The sequence below is a fragment of the Lagopus leucura genome, unplaced genomic scaffold, assembly GCF_019238085.1.
Source record: "Lagopus leucura isolate 7727_CA_CO unplaced genomic scaffold, USGS_WTPT01 Super-Scaffold_100017, whole genome shotgun sequence".
Classification (NCBI taxonomy): domain Eukaryota; kingdom Metazoa; phylum Chordata; class Aves; order Galliformes; family Phasianidae; genus Lagopus; species Lagopus leucura.
This window is the reverse complement of record NW_024962271.1, coordinates 10010053-10027638: the sequence shown is the minus strand read 5'-3', so window position 1 is coordinate 10027638 and position 17586 is coordinate 10010053. Positions and strand designations below refer to the sequence as shown.

At 35.9% G+C, this 17586-nt stretch overlaps 1 protein-coding gene across 1 annotated transcript in view; it reads left to right on the top strand.

Moving 5' to 3' along the window:
* ITFG1 (integrin alpha FG-GAP repeat containing 1) overlaps positions 1 to 17586 on the top strand; it is a 69102-nt gene that overhangs the window by 235 nt on the left and 51281 nt on the right. Inside the window, exons 2-6 of the mRNA XM_042876953.1 lie at positions 2476 to 2548; positions 2944 to 3089; positions 4703 to 4760; positions 5793 to 5867; positions 7995 to 8089. Of these exons, the coding sequence (XP_042732887.1) occupies positions 2544 to 2548; positions 2944 to 3089; positions 4703 to 4760; positions 5793 to 5867; positions 7995 to 8089 (379 nt within the window). The 5' untranslated portion in view covers positions 2476 to 2543. The remainder of the gene's footprint in view (positions 1 to 2475; positions 2549 to 2943; positions 3090 to 4702; positions 4761 to 5792; positions 5868 to 7994; positions 8090 to 17586) is intronic.

The window sequence follows — 17586 nt, the reverse complement described above, 5'->3', positions numbered from 1 at the left end:
TGGGGTCGCGCTGGAGAGAGAGCGGTGAATAGGGAATGCTTCTCCAGGGTAACGCTGTTGGTTGTGTTACCTCCGAGGTGCTTCCGGTGTGGTAAATGGTGTTTGCGATACGGCACGGCTGCGGTTAGAAGTTGGCCTTAAAACTGGGGTAAAGCCCTCATCCTACGGAGGTGATGGCCGCAGTGTGAGATTTGTTCCTACGGCCTGTTTTCTCGTGCTGTCGTGATGTTTTGGGATGCAGAGGTACAGAACGCTTCACTCTTGAACGTAGGACGGTCACACGTCAGCTTGCTTTGAGTGCAGTTGTGGTGCTGGGCCGAGTGAAGACTCATGTAGAAATAAGGCTGTCGGCTCCCTCGGTCCGTGCCCAGCTGAAGGGAGGGCCCAAATCACTGCACACCTGTGATCAGCGCTGCCTGGAAACACTCAGGCAGGTGGGAAAGCCCACACCTGTTATTTGTTTAATCTACCTTCCGCTTATGTTTGATGCCTCTGCCAATGCAGGGCAATGTAGAGTTGTTCCCTTGGTACATTTCAGTGGAGAGTTTTGGAAACTTCACTGGTATCCTTGCTCAGATTTTCAGATAGTGAATTTCACAGCTGCTTAGTTGTTGTTTTTCCTTTAACCTCTTGTATACGCTTTCTCCTTTCTTCTGTACTCTTTGAGGACAAGCAGTCAACACCAAGGATGTGTGGGCCGCAGGTTGATGTAGAGGTATCTCAATTATAGGTTGTCCTCTGATAATTCCCAGTAGTCTGTTTGTTTTCACTGCTAATGAACACTGAGCCAAACTTTAGATAAATCTGTTCTTAGTGGCTGTAAAAAGTCATTTAGCAAAGCGTAATTAACTTGGAACATAATGTGTGTAAAGATGCATCTGCTTCAGTGCTGTTATTTTACCACCTACATGAGAAAAGTCCATGGTGTGTGAATGGGAACTGTTAAGTTGTGGTCTGAACCAGTGACTGAGCACCTGGTGAAGGGCTGTAGCCAGCCCTGGAGCACAGGTGGAAGCAATTCACCTGTGCAACTGGAAGTGATGGACTCAGTCTCCACCCCTCACTAATCTTGTTTAAGAGCTGGCTGTCACAAGGGACGCATCTCCACTTAGAGATTATCTCTTCTAGAGTGTGTAGTGAGCCCTGACCCTTAGAAAGGTGTGAGCGATTTCTTCTTTATTACTGGATTGTGACCTTTGCTTTTCTTGAGTGATCCATAACTGGTTTAAAGCAGCTGTATCTGCTATTCCTATTGTTACAGCATGAAATGAATATTAGGAGTTTCAGCAGTTGACCTGCATCTTTATTATCAGACACTCCACTAGCCAGCAGGCTTCTTTCTCTCGTGTGCCAGCCTCATTCATCTGTGAATGTATCATGCAACCCTGGCTGTATTAGCTTGCCAGATGGGACTGTGCTGGTTGCCTCTATTTGGAAGGGGTTTGTTTTCATTTACTCATTTGTTGGCATCTTCTCCTTTGCAAACACATTTATGGCAGCTATCCTTTTGTTTCATACCTAGGAAGTTTTTATTCTGCCCTTTCACAGCTTTGATCTTTGCTGCTGAATTATGCCCTTGAAATATGCTCTAGTAGTTCCAGTTTAGAGCTATAGGATTATTTTCGTGTAGGTATCCTAGTTCTTATATGTTGGGATGCTACAGGTGAGCTTATTAGAGAATTAAGGAATTAAATATAATAAAAGATGAGTAAGGACATTGTGTTTTTTTTCTTTTAATTCTGAGCTGTGATTTTATACTTGTAAAAGTATAAGGACTGCTTACAAAGTAATGTCTCCAAGTTTAATGTGTCAGCCCACAATGTCGGAGGTGGATGTGGTTGGTGTGGCAGTAGATGTAATGGGGTATTGGCAGGAGGACTTAACGTTTTGTTGCTGTGTAACAGATGGCAGCAGAAGGGCAATCTAACAGAATGCCATCTGACATTGAAGTGCAGTTGAAGCAACTGAAAGTCTGTGGCTTGTGTTATTGCAAATGAAGTTCTGCTGGGGGTCAGGTTACTTCTCTGGGTTTCTTAACCTGCTTTTGTGGGGAGAGTAGGCAAAAAATCCTGCTGTGTCAGAGACAATGTTACAATAATTCGTTCAAGTTTATTTTTTTGTATATAACTGATGCCTAATATTTTTCCTCAGGTAGTATTTGCTAATTCAGTATAGGAAGTTTAAAACAATATGATAGCAGTAGCAAAGAGAAAGGTTTAATGCCAAGCCCCAAAGGACAGTCTTGAATTAGCATTCCTCTGATGCTAGTAAATGATGTCAATGATACAATTAAGTTTTTAGTATTATACTGAAGAAGTATTTCTTTTGCTTCCTTTCTAATGAGGAAGAAGTGGTTGTATTTTTGATTCTGTGAGGAATTCCATTTGTAGAGTAACTCCTTAAGCATTGTTTTTTATATAAGCCATTTATGATCCTTATCTATGAAGTTTATACGTTGCCTTATTTGCTTTGCAGGAAATGAATTGATTATCTTTTTGGCAGACCAAAAGGAACCTTACTTTAAGCCCCGTGTTAAGTTACCGATGAAGTAAGTGTTGGTATTGAATGGTGAAACAATTCACCATTCAGTCTATTTTTTTTTTTTTTCCTTTTTAAGGGGAGGGATGGGAAGTGCATCTTCACAGTCAGTCAGGACTAGAACCTTTGTGGTTCGGCTTGTGCTTAGGTGAGCTCTTTGAGCAAGAGGTTTTTTCAGTAATTTCTGGTACCCTTTTGTTTTCCTTTTTTAATTTTGTGGTTCATGTGGCATAAAATCTGGAAACAAGTTTTGTCATGCATGTAACTAAGTAGTAGATGTGAGTTCCCACCCCCTTACACAATTTGTGTGCTTTGATTTTGCTTTGTATTTGTATTTGGTTTTTATGTACACATTAGTCCTATTATTTGCATTTGAGGCCTTTTAAAATTTGTTTTTAATTCTAGATCTCTAGGTGTTATCATAACCAGTGTAGTTCCAGGAGACTATGATGGTGACTCACAAATGGATGTCCTCCTGACTACCCGCACACAAAATCATGGCAAAGATGAACTTTCAGTGTTCATTTTCTGGGGACACAACCAAACATTAGGTGAGTCCTGAGACTTATTAACAACATTTTTGGATTTCTTAATAACTCCAAGTATTTTCAGAAAGTTGTGCCATGTTACATTTATGCTTAAAGTAATGATTAGCAGCTGTGTAGCTTCATACCCATGTAGTATTTTGCTATTAAACACTATTTAGTAATTAATGTAAGAAAACAAAACTATGATAAGAAAACAATGCTTTTATATCATGCAACATGTATAACCAAACAATATTACAGATTGATAGTAACTGACTATCTAAAGGATGACTTGTTGCAGCTTCCCCATTACACATGTCAGTTTCACAAGGATTATCCCTAAAGACTACCATATTTGATTATAGAATGTGCTAAGAACTTAGTGTACACTTGAGAGCTTAAATTTTCAAAATGTCATACCTAAACTGACCCACATTAATATAACTCTCATATTGCTGTTAAAACCAGATTCGTTAAAGACAGATTGACTCTGAAATAGGTTTTGGGGAAGAAGTTGTGAAGTCTCTGTCACTGGAAGCTTTCAAGAACCTTAGACAGTCATCTTTCAGCTGTGTTCTAGGTATCTAGCAGTGGTCTGATTGTATTTTAGAGTCATAGACTATGTGACTACTTGAAGTCTTTATTTTCTGTTGAGCTTGCTAGAAAAGCTGTTTGGGAAGAGTTTACACTTGAAAGAAGGACCGAAAAGCCACAGAAAATCATCTTAAGTGTACAAAACATATTGGAAAATACTATTATGAACAATTACATTATAAAATAGTCATGGATGATGCAAATGATGGGTGGCATTAGAGGCTGTTGGTTCTGGCTTTATCCAGAGAAGCATTGAGCAGCGCAGGAAACTGCACTGGATCGAGTGTTGAGAGAAGAATGTAGTTGTAGTGTTAGGAAGAATGTGAAGGATTTAGGTGAACTTGTGCTGTCTTGTGACTAAACAAACTCTGGGAGAGGCACAAGTGGAGCTTAGAAAGGAGTCAGAGGCTGCTATGCAGTGAGGCTACTGGAAAGGTGTACTGGTGCTTACCTGAATAATGGAAGTATGACAAATCAAGAGCAGGATAATGTGGAGACTGGAGTTAAGACAAAAAGTACAGGGAGACAGGGGAACTGGAATGATGTGGCAAAGAGCTGGGATTAGAAGTGAAAGTCAAGTCTTAGAGGTGATTAAGACTTAAAATCCTCATTTCCCATTTAAACCGTCTAGCTCTAATGTTAATTTCAGATGTGCGGTGGATCTTGTTAGCAATGTGTTTTATAGTAATAAAATGTTAAGCAGAAGTCCTGTGTGCAGTGATAAATTTGGAGTATCTTCATCCCAGCTAGTTCAGATTTCATATGAGAATGGTTTTTCATGAAATAAATTTCATTGAGATCTGTTTGTTTATTGAAAGTTTCAGTGTGGAGAGAAGCAGCTTCAGCATTTGAGCTAGTACTTACCTGTCCAAAATTAAAAGCTTAAATTTATCTTTTATCTCCGGGAGCATTTTGTTTTGTATCTTATATATTTTTTTCTTATCAAAAAGTTAATAACTCTAATAGAAAAAGGATTATATTTGCTAAATGTTACTGCCATAACGTATCCGTAACTTAATAGAATGAATATTTCCTGTTTTCAGATCTTAACCATAAAACTATGATAAATAAGACTTTTCATGATGAGCCTCTAGTAATGGAGTAAGTATCACCTACCTTTTAATTAAAATGTTTTGTACTAATGACTAATAGCAACTTAATAGGTATGTTTTAACACTAAAATTTAAAAGCTGCTCTTCTCAAGAAGAGGATGGCTTGTCGTTTGTCAAGTGACCTAATAAAAGATGACAAAACAGATATGTAAAAATGGTTGATATAATATATGTGTGTATATAAATACATATCAGCCTGGCCACAGCAATTAAATAAACTTTGATATTTCTTAATTTCAGTGCTCAGTGTTGTATGCAAAAAAAAAAAAAAAAAAAAAAAAAAGACATTTATTTGTAGTGAATTTCAAAGGAAAAAACCACAACCACCTTACTGGCTTATCCCAGTGTGAAAATATTTGTTCCTCAGCTTGAATAAAGAATATGTGGAAAATCTAGCAGGAGGGTCAGGCAGCAGGTACTTATTGGGGAGAAGCAAGTTTCTGCTCTTTCTGTACTTCTACATCTTGTAAGCAATGTATATTTGTATATTGTATTTTCGGTTTATATTGATGCCTTATTTACAATGTCAAATAAGATGCATTTAGTTGGTTATGCTGCTGAGACCTGAGATCATCTTCCAGTGGCAATGAAATTCAAACCTTGTTCACGAAACTCCTGTTCGTGTGAGTGTATAGTTATACAAGAACTATATATGTATCTGGAAATTGGAGAATCCTTGTTTTGGGAAGAGTGGCATGGGTAAGAGACTTGAGTGAGAAGTTTTTGATCAGTTCTGCCTTCTTATATTTGAAGAAGTTTTTAAGGAAAATAACTAGAAATATTTTTTTCTTGTTAAGTAACATGAAGTGACTTATACAACTAGGAAGTCAAATGCATGGCATGGTTTAAAGTACTCAGTGGCCTTTGCATTACTGCTGGCAGCTCAGAGAAGAGCCTCCACAGCTGAAAATTATTAACTGCCTGTTGGGAAAATGCTAAGTAAATACAGGATAGTAAAGAATGGTCAGTTTTCACTCCTGGAATGAGTTAAAGTAATACTGACGCTGTTTTTCACTTTCAGCTTTAACGGTGATTTGATTCCTGATGTCTTTGGTGTCACAGGTGATTCAGATAAGCCACAGATACTGATAGGCGGGTAAGCTAAGTGTTTATTAGTGTGAATTTCAGTAACTTGTGAGTCCTCTTCTATTTAGAGACACAAGACTGGAGCTGTGTGCACTCGAGTCTTCTTTCCACGTGTATATATGAACATTTTATTACAGCACCTAATTGTGTTAGGCTATTTATTAAGAAAACATTTGGTATGCTTCATGGGTTTCTTAAAAAGATTTTTGCAAAAGGCAGTAACGATACAAGATTGCATGCCAGTGATGTTCTCTGTATTGCATTTTCTGCTTTAAGGAGTACTTAAGGCCATTTTGCAGCACTCAAGTGTTGTCAGGAGTTTTGTGTGATGGAGTTGCAGTGGAAGGAGCTAAGTTTTTGATTGAAGTTTCTGCTAGCCCTGGGATTTCTAGTATGGGACTAGCTAGCAGCTGCTGGGATAAAAAGAGGTTTAATGGGGAATCTCAACGACTGGTAAGGAATATGAAAAAGAGTATTTTTAACTCTTAAGAATGCTCTAAGATTTAACAATTTTGCTGTTAATCTCTAAAATTAAACAATAACATTTGACAATGAATTACTGGGGGGGAAAAATCCAGGACTATGCTTGTTTATTCTTACAGGGTTGGACCTTCAAAGATTTTAATCCTAGCTTGATATTTTGCAGCTTTTAAGTGGAACTGGATAATGTCTTGAATGCTGTTTAGTAATGCTAACATAGAAACTTGCAGCTCCCTGTGTTGCATAAGAAATGCAGGTGTTGATGTAGCCACTCATTCAAGTTCCTGTACAATCAATATTAGTTTGTTCTAAAAGAAAGCGTTAGGAATTCTTTGTGTTCCCATGTGGTTTTCTTGAGCTATTGTTTTAAGAGGTCTGTTAACACAGGAGAAAGCAATCAGATGATTGCTCTGTCTCTATGGCAACTATACATCAGCTTCTATTGTGCATTTCCATGGCCCCTAAGAAATGTTTTTGGTTTATTTTCCACCATCATCAAGTATTACCTTGCCAAGTGTATTTAACAAGTCTATACCTGTTGCTGATTACTGGTGATTTTCATTTCCTTAGAAGTGATTTGGAAGTAACGTAAGGCAAGTAGCATTTAAATTGTAGTTGAAAACTATATACCCTTCTTGGCAATGTGGTTTTTGTTCATTAATCCTAAGTTGAATTTCATTGTGTTTTTTTTAGCAGATGGCTCATGGAACAGAACTTTCACTTTTATGACACCTTCTGAAAATAACAGTAGATATTGAAAAATTCAAGTTTTGGAAGAAAGGAAAATAGGGGTCATGTTTCTTTTTTTTTTATTTTTTTTTTGAAATCTTTTTACTAGTAAATTGATAGAAATGAGCTGACTGAGGTCAAAATAAAACTGAGCTGTACGTAACTACATGTCTTACATGGGGGAAAAAGCTTTATTTCATTGCTCAGAAAAACATTTTTCCACATCAAATTTAAAAACATTTTAAATTATAGTAGAGCTGCTTAACTTTCTTGGCTTACTAACTTCAAAAACAAGTACCTCAGAAGAACTAGAAAATACTTCATTATTTCTGTAAGGGGGCAGGAGATGGTTTTAGTTTGATTGTGCTTTTCTTTGTTATTTTTCTAGTTTATTTTTTATTCTAAACTTTCAGGAAAAGACAAGAAATTGTATCACCTCCTTGGGAAATGACATCATTAGCATATAGTCTATCCTGTGTGGCAGGCATGAGCTTATTTCAGCAGCATGTGATTGTGTCCATTTCTTTCATCTGTTGGTTCAAAGGACATTTCTTAAGTACTAATAGTAAAACTGCAGGAGGAAAAGGGAAGGGGAATGAAGTTTTTCAGGATTTCTAGTGGTGGAATCCAGGCTGTTTCACTTTGTGCATAATGATGCTTTTCTGTACGAATGAACTTATTTTAGAAAGTTAGTATAATCCAACTGAAGCCTTTCCTCTGTGGATCATCTTTTAGAAAACATTTCAAGCAGTTACTTACTACTCATTTAGTGTATTGTAAGCTAAGTTGTAATGTTCATTTAATGGTAAAAGAACGCAATTGATGTTCAGTTTTGTTGTGTTTGTTGTTTTTTTTTTAAAGGTGTATTTATCATGGTTAAGTCTGTCAGCACTGCTGAAATGCGCTGCTTTTCCTTCTTGCCTTGTAGGAACTTATCGCGGCACGCTGCACTGGACACCCAGAGTAGAATGTATGTGCCACACTCTCATGCGTTTATAGACTTAAATAATGACTTCACAGCTGGTAAGTCATAAAAGTGCTAAATACTTTCCTAAGATTATTTATCACTTTAATTTGTTAAGTTATTGAATTATTAATATACAGGTTAAATATTAATTTATAAATTATTAACTTATTTATCACAGTATTATATATTGTATGTATCTTTCTAACATTTGGGGCGTTTTCATTGACAGTTGTTCTAGAATGCTCTGTGCAGTAACTATGACCTTGCTATTTGTGATTTTTAATCAATACCTACACTTCAAATAATGTTGTTTTTTAAATAAAAAATACCAGAATGAATAATTTTCTGTTTTATAATTTAATGAATAATAATGCTTGTTCTCAATAATTGTTTGCCATCAGAACATCTTCCTCTTAGAGATGTTTCTCTGCTATTCAGAGTTTGCAACTCTGTCACTGCTTACTGCACTTCCTCCTTTTTCATTTTGAAAGTAGTTCATTCAGAGACGTGTTTTCAACACTGGACTTAACTCATGATTTCTTTCTTAGAGAGGTCAATGTGATTTCGTTCTGTTTTGCTATAGTTTATTCTAGCACTGAGAAAACCACATGTGAGACTTATTCTATTACAACCTGAACATTCCTATAAGCTATTTATAACTCAGTATACACAAAAAATACTGGAGACGATTTTGTTGTGGTAGATAAAAAAAATGTATTCTTGTTTTGTGGTGATTGACGGTTTGATGGTGATTTTGTTTTGTTTAATGTTCGTTTAGGTCAAATATGTAATGCATCTTAGCCTTCAATTAACAGATCTATTTATCACTTCTGTGGTTCATATCTCAAAGCATATTTAAACACCTTGATAAACTTCATTTACTTTCTTAAAACACTAAATGGGTTTTGAACTGCTTTCTCTTTTGTTAGTTGTGCTTTATAGATCAATTCACGTATGGTAGTTTGGGTAGGAGAGATGATTTTTTTTTCCCCTTTTTAGTATTATGGGAGTGAGAGAGGAAAGAATTCATAAACTTAATTAATATGCTTTTCATTTTTAGGGATTAAGTTAATTACTTCAGTGCTTAGTCAAACTGTAATACTCATTTCTGGCACACTGCTGCATGAAGCTGTCAAGTGGAAATTCCAACTGGAAAATTAGGTATATGGTTGCTTACTGTAATCAGTGTCATGTCAATAACCAGTGCTAAGGCACTTAGCTATATACACCCTTTGGAATTTTGTCTGGGCAGCGAAGAGGTTCATTCCAAGTAATTTTTTAAAGATGAGTATGTGGGCATATAAGTTCACAGGTACATAAAGGTAGGAACTCCTAAGTTATTCCTATGGATCAGTCACAGTTAGAAGAGTTTTGGCAAGTGTACTCAGAGCTATCTATGACAGCCAAGTTAGCCTACAAAATGTCAAGAAAGTTCCAGTTAGTGCTGATGATACATGGAAAATTTATCCATTCAATACAAATAGATGGCAGTATCTGTATGGGGAGTACTGGGAGCTGTTATTTTCGTATCTGGATATGTGAATAGAAGCTTCTGGGAAATCTCCCCACTCAAAGACACAGATTTTTCTTTCCTTCTAGCAGCACAAATACAAATCCTCAGGCTGGAATCTATGGACCAAAACAGCCTGTAAACTGTTGACAGTTATGTTAGAGCAATCTAAGGAAAACTTTAAGAAAAATAATTCATTCTGAGAAAAAAATATGGAAAAAATATTGCTATTAAATTATTTTCTTTGAAGTAACTGTTTGTTAGTAATATGGGAAGCTGCTTTCGCTAGCCCTATGAAAGCTAGATCAGCAGTCAGCAAAGCATACGTTGCAGAAAAATAATACTTTATCAGTGATATTTGATATTTCATGGCTGACGTGTTATTGCAGGACTGCCTGCTGCCAAAACAAAAAGCTGCCTGGTCCTGACTGTACATTTATGGCAGTTTGCTCTCATCTGCTCTAGTAACTGTATGAGGGAGAGGGTGTGGAACATGATTCATTTTCACTTGAGTTATTAAGTTGATGCAAGTTATCACGGAGCTTCAGGGTTACCAGAGCTAGTGTAAGCACAGAGAGAAAATAGACTCCTCTTTCTAGTAGCAGCAGATGTACATAGTTTGCCTATAGTCAAGCATGGAATTGCACCTCAAGACTCATTGTTCCTCTTTAAAAAAAAAAAAATATACTTGTTTAGTATCCTCACAGTGTCATCTTTAATTTGTGCTAGGCTGTAGAGAGTTTGGCAGATGACTCATGGAAGTAATGATGAAAGTAGTTCAGCTCTGATGTGGTTTTGTTTACTTTTTGTTTTGCGTTTAGTTAAAAACAAACAAACAAAACAACCACCAACCCATATGTAACTGCATACCTGGTACTGGCAATACTGGGATTCCAAATGCCTTCTGCCAAACAGTGCCAAAATAATGTGCTGATAGTGCTGAAGTGTGCACACAACCACCCTGTGCCCCTGCGCAGTGAGGGTAGACTTCACAGGGCAGTTCCTTGTTTCTCCTATTTGTTTAGCTCTGTCAGCGTAGCTGGGGCAGCACAGCCTTACGGCACCAGGCAACATTCTTGCTGTGTTATTTCTCAGTGCAATCTGTTATTTGTTGGTTGATCGAGGTAGAGCTAGTGAAAATGAGAGAATTCTTGTAATTATCATAACATGCACTGCCATTCTTGATTAGGAACAAAATTTGTTAAGGATAGGTTTTGGTCCATGTTAAAATCCTATTAATTACAAGGGAGGAATTGATGAGGATGCAGAAGTTTAGTCTGCATGCTGAAGTCCAAAAGACTTAATACTATTACAGCATTCAGTACTGCTGTGGTGCTTTTTAACTGAAAAAATCAAGTCTTTACTTGTGACAGTGCCACTGTTTATGATTATGAAGATAAAAGCCATTCAGAATGCCCAGTGTTCACTATTTATTTTTTAAGACATTTTTCTAATGTTCTGAAATGTTTTGGGGGCTTTGTATTGTACAACAGATGCAGCCAATTCAGTGGTTTTCATGCTAGGCTATTTTTGGTAACTTCATTACTATAAAAAGCTTAGGAGATTTAAAGCGTGCTTTATGTTAAAAATAATAGTAATAATAAAATCAAAAATCCTCTCTGAGCTGAGAATCCTTTCTGCTATTTTATTGTCTAATCCATTTTCAACCTGCCAAGATATAAACACTCAAAACAGATTTTAATTGGCACATTTCTCCTGCTCTGGGTGAAACAAAGTCAAATCGTTCTGATTTCATTATATGAGAGCATGTTCATGAAGATGTTTTTAATCCCTAACAATGCTTCATGAAAGGCTAACTTTGTAAGGATTTTACAAATCCAAAAATCCACTAACCAGAACAAAGATAATGCTAATCTTTCTTGGTGAGATTTAAACTATGTTGTTTCAGATAGTAATGCTGCTGCTGTTTTTCAATTAAACCATCATTGTTCTATTTTTATAATTTTTAATTCAGTAAGTAAATTTAACTTGGGCTAGGAATATTAAATAATCCATGTAGAAATATGCAGTATAATTTTTTTTCCCGAAGGGTTTGTTTGTGCTTTGTGGATAAGAAAAAGATACAAATTTTTTAAGCATCCTCTTCATGCGTACTAAGTGTGTGCTTCTCCAGGGAAGAGTATCTAGTTCACAGAATGGCTGCATTTGGACAGGGTGTCTGAATCACACAGAATCACAGAAACAACAAGGTTGGAAAAGACCTACAAGATCATCCAGTCCAACCATCCTTCTGTCAACAATAGTTTTCACTAAACCATAGCCCTCAACACAGAATCTGGAGACTGGAGACTGTCTAGTTCAACCTGCCCAACGCAGGATTAGAGCAGGTTGTTTGGGGTTATGTCCAGTTGTCTTTTGAATGTCTCCAAGGACAGAAGCTCTGCAACCTCCCTGGGCAATGTTTTCTAGCGTTTAACTACTCTGACAACAGAAGAAGAGTTACATTTAAGTAGAAGTAGTTTGAAATAGTTAAGTGGAATTTCTTGTATTTCAGTTTGTACCTATTGTCTTTCATTCTGTTAACTAGGTGCCAACCAGAGAAGAATCTGGCTTTGCCAGACCTTGTCTCTACGTATGCACATATGTTATCAAAAAGCAATTTAATTTTAAATATTGTATCTTAATGTTTTTAAAACAGTACAAGAAGTTGTATAGTATATAATGTAGTGCTCATTTTCAACTCATAGTTACACTTCATAATACCTCAACCTTAATAAAGTCACGCGCTTCAATAGTGCAGTGTGCCTTACTGAAGTGGTACAAAAGAAATGTATGGCCTTTGAAAAATGTTCTACTTGTTTAAAAACAACACTGAAATTAACATTGAACTTGAGATAAGAATAGTGAAAATTTGTGCCCTTTGCTCGGTTTATCAGTATGTGCATTTCAGTGATGTAGCTGAATCTTTCTTCAGCAGTTCATTAAAGAGTTTCATAATTTAGTGAAAAAATAAAATGTAACTGGGTAAAAAACACTAATTTAACTGTGCATCCACATACAAAGTTTGATCATTTTTCAAGAATGAAAGTATATTTCGAAGTGTGATGGTGGTGTTTTTCACCTCGGAATTTAAATTTCAAGGTCTTAATGACTTCAGTGTAGAGCAAATGATAAGTACATGTAATTGCAGGGTTTTATGGTTCTAGACATATGAGACACTGGCTGTATTTTAAAATGTTGTATTCATTTGCTTTTTCCCAGCTTTATTGCAGAACCCATTTTTTATTTGTGAAGGATCTGAACTTTCAGCCCAGACATTTGAGGTCAAATTGCATCTTACATCTATGTCATATTTTCCACATGCCCTGAAATAGACTGAAAGATGAGAAAAATGTGGTGACCTTTGTTAGAATGGGGTTACTGGGTGTCTAGGAGTACATAATCACAGTTATTAGCTAGTTTAAGAACATAATCTTGAAGTTAATAACAATAGGCTTGTCTGGACAGATTAAGGTGTGTTTTATAGAGCAGGACTGCGTAAATGAGCATTTGCAAAGGACACTCCATGAGTAAGAGACCTGTCTTAAAAATGTCATATCCTCAGACTGGAAGGTAGACATCACATAATGTAAGTGTTTAACTCTTACAGCTTCCTGTAAGATAAAAAGTAACTTCCTTTTGCATTAATCCTCTCAGTTCAAAGTTGATAGGAACTCAGTGTTTCTCAGAAATGTGAATCAGACGTGTTACTCAAGAGATGGAGGTAGTACTGTTTCACTGAGTAAACAGTGTTCCCAAAATGGTCATCATACTGAAAACTTTACAGTTGAAGTACGTAAAATCAGAGATAGAAGTATTATAGCTGGGAACTGAGGCTCAGAAGAGTAAAAAGCACTTGATGAAGGACATCCAGAACTGCTGTATAGCTGGGTACTGATTAGAAAGCATCTATTTCAAACTAGATAACAGAAAGATATTTTGGTTTTGCCATTTTTTTTAATCAGTCAGCAATTTCAGATGAATAACTTGCACCAAGCAAAGGCTTAAATTAAGCAATTGAGCATAGATACTAGATAAATACTGATTAAACCGTCTTAATGTGAGCTCTCACGGGTAAAGCCAGTGCTGTCTCTGAAGACAAAATTTTTAGGATAGTATTATTTAGCTTTGTGTGTTTTTTCTTTTTTTTTTTTTAACTTGATGGTTGCTAATTCAAACTTACTGAACATTAGATGTTCAGTTAGGGTTATTGGTTTCTTTCTTTCTAAGCCAAAGTATTTAAGTACTGTTACAAAAGTATTCCTGATGAACCTGTATTTACAGTAACTGTTAAGCTTACAAGTCTTCTATTAAGAAATAGGCCATATCTCTGCAAATATTTAAAAACAAAAAAAGTTCAAATCTGTGAGGAAAAACTACCTTGGACTCTTAATCATACTGTAGCTTCTATCATGGTGATAGATGTATCATTGAGTGCTATGAAAGATATCTAATGTACTAAATATTTTGTGCCTTATTTGGTTCTGTGATTCAAAAGTTTGGAAATAGTGCTTTTGCAGCCTGTCTTGTGTTGAGCACCAGCACATGGTGTGCATAATTGCACATTTCTGGAACTGTTTTGAGATAGTGAAGGAAAAATAATAAATTTGATGTTGGGAAGAGTAAAGTGGAAACAGTCATTAGTCAGAAACAGCTTGCTATAAGCTAATTGCCAGTCTCTTTACTGGTTTCTGAAGGTTAATTTTCTTACATTATTTTGCTTTAGGAATCTAGAAACCTCATGTTCCAGAACATTTACAATGTGTTTTCACTTTGATTCCTATTTATTTTAAGCACATACGTGTAGACAGCTTTCTTCTTGGAAAAACATTAATTCAGTTCTGAAGTCATTTTTCTGTGTAATCAGTGAAATCTTGATTCTGAAGGTACTGTAAACCTTGATGTCGCATTCTTATTCAGTTAGATATTTTTTGGTGAGTTGCATCTTGATAGAAGGTAGTAACCCCTCTGCGTATTATTTATCATTAAAGCTTATTTTATGCAGTAGATGTGTGCTTATTTTCTATCAAAACAACTAGGCTCATTATGTTTGTGAACAAATTATCTAGCCTTTTAAAGCTTAGCTCAAATGACATTTTAAAAATGTGCAGTGTGTATATTTTTGTGTATATACAGGAATGTGTGCACACTGTCTTTGTTTGAAGTCCTATCTTCGTTTGAAGTCTTTTCAACAGACGTTCTATAGAAGCTTTGTGGGTTTTATGTTTATTTTAAAAAATATTTTTACTATTTAAAAATTACCTCTTTGAATTTCCCGTGTGATGTGGCCTTCTGTTACCTCTTATTTCTCTTGGTATTGAGCACTGGTAGGAACATGGGCAGTTCCTGCTACCTTTTTTAAGACAAAACCAGAGTTGGTTAAATAACTAACTACGTGTTCTTTTTATGCTGCTGCAATTGGTCTGTCTTTGCCATTACTACTTTAATTATATTGATGGGGTAAGCTATAAATAATAAGAAGTAAGGATCTCTATAGAGAAGAGACAGCTATTTTTTCTTGTTTTGGCTGATCTTTCTAAAAGATTCCCACCACCTTTGCTACCTGTTTAATTAAAATTACCATAATGCATTTTCTTTTTCAAATTTGTAATTATATACTGATGTATTGATATATTAATGTTTTGCTATGGGAATCAGTAACTTCATAGAGGTGAGAAGTAAACTGGTTCTGCCCAATCAGCATTTAGTTGATGAAGCATTGAACGCAAAAATAGATTTGGAAAATACTCTTAGCACTGAAAGTGGTTATCTTATATTTCTTGAAACAATATTGTTGGCTTCATAATGAGAATAAACACGTCTGAGATGTCTGAGAACTTGCATTTCAAGTACTAAAACCCATAGGAATAGTCCCTCGTGGTCTGCGTATTCAAATGCATATCTGTTCAGCATACAATTACTTTAAGACTTGGTGAAAGAGGGAATAGCTGTATTTTGTTTAGACCTTAGACTTTGGGGGAATTTAATGATTTTTAATACAGTTGTCACTTAACCATCCTGTCAGTGCTTGAATTTTAGTTCAGCACGTTGTTTATATTTACCAATATGCACAACCAGACATACCCACAAGTAACTTCCAGTTTAATGTTGTGCATGTTAGAAGTACACACAGACAACCACGTTCTTCAACATAAATCTTTTGAGGCACATTTGGCATGTACGCATGTTTTTTCTATCTGGTTGATATCTTATTTTGTAAGGAGGAGGCTCGGACTTGATGCATTTTGATAGTGTTTAAAAAAATATGAGCTTTTCCTCTTTATTAACCTGAGTTCTGAAGCAAATGTGAAATGAAACTGTAATTTAAGAATATAGCTTATGCCTTGGCGGTTTCTGAAGATAACTGTAGTTGCTGAAGGTTTTAATTTTGCTATAAAGCCCTCTGACATTAAACAGAAAGGTCAAATCAGTTATTAGTGAAATGAACACTCCATCTATAAATAGTATTGTTTTTTATAACTCTTAAAAGTGAACAGAAATAACAAGCTTAATTAAAAGTGAACTTGAAGCAGATTCTGTATAGACTGCCTTTGTTGCAATTTCCTAGTAGTGCTAATAAGTAAAAGTAATATTTGGAAGTAGGTTTTGTAATACTGTTTGCTTCAGTAAGATTATCTGAATTATTCCAGTTGGGCTGAAGTCTTCTAAGCTGTCTGTCTACCTCTGTGCTGAACTTGTTCCAACCTTAGTTATGCTTGCTTGGCCTCTTTTACCAACTGAAACTGGTTTAGTACTTGGTAAATTAAGGCAGATTTTCCTAGTACTTGACCTAGTACTTGTCTTGAAACATCCTTCCTGAGAGACAGTGTGGTCATTTTGCTTTTGTTGTTTTAATTAAAAACCTACATAAAATTTAGCCAGCTTGAAACATGTTTTGGAAATATCAGCTGCTTTTTTTTAATTTTGTCTTCCTCCTCCTAACCTGCTGTTACTGAGATCTAAAGCATCCATGTGTAGTGAAAATTGTTAGGGATTAATGAAGCTTTTCCTTCCATGCAGTCAAAATTTAAAAAAAAAAAAAAAAAAAAAAGGTAGACATTGTAGGAATAGTAGAAATGCTTTCATGTTCAAGGAGTTTAAATCCTGTTCTGCATTTTTAATGTATCTTATGTGTGGAATTCCATGTTGTGCCAGTTCTAATGTGCTGTAATTGAATGCTGGATGCTCAGCATGTGATTTCTACTGGGCGTCCTTATTTTAAGTCGTCTGAAACCCTGTAGCAAGAATGCTGTACTTCTGGTGCCCCCAAATGGGTGATCAAAACTGTTAGTAGTTGTATGAGGTCTTATGAGATGTACTACACAAAAAAATTGTCAGCCATGGTTCTAACTCAAGTTATGCATGCTTGATGTTGAAGTTATTTCACTGTATGCAGACGTACGTGTTGTGGCCTTGGCATCAATACAAGGTAGATCTGAAATCACTAAAGCTGATGCTTTCTAATTGTATAAGTTTTACTGATCTTCCTCGTGAGGTTTTTCATTCATAACTGGGCTGTATTTTGATACAATGCCAAAACTAGCTGATCCCATCAAATAAAGGTGGGTGGAACCACAGTCATTCCTATGTAATGCGCTTGTAGTTCATTAATGCTTATTAAATTGAAGTATTACTGACTTTTGTCACCAAGTCACTTGTTAGGGAAAGTGAGGCTGTGAATAGAATGCTAGTAGCTGTGTGTCACAGCCTCTGCCAGATGTCTTCTGTATTATATGTTTGCTTACATTGGTTTTCAGTCTCATGGATCTAAAATGGCAGGTAGCCTCCTCGATTCTTTAACTTAGTGGTAGATTGTTCACTTCCATTTATGAATTTTCTTCTTACTTACATTGTTCTTGTTAACAACTCCCTGGGGGTAAATGAAAAGTAACAAAACATACTTAATGCAAACACACTTCTCTTTGTATGTGTTTAAGAGAAACGCTTCCTCTCTGATGAGAATGCTTTTCTTACTTCTAGCCATTCAGTTACACTGCAGGCATTAAATTTTGGGAGACGTCCTTGAATCTATTGTGAGTGTCT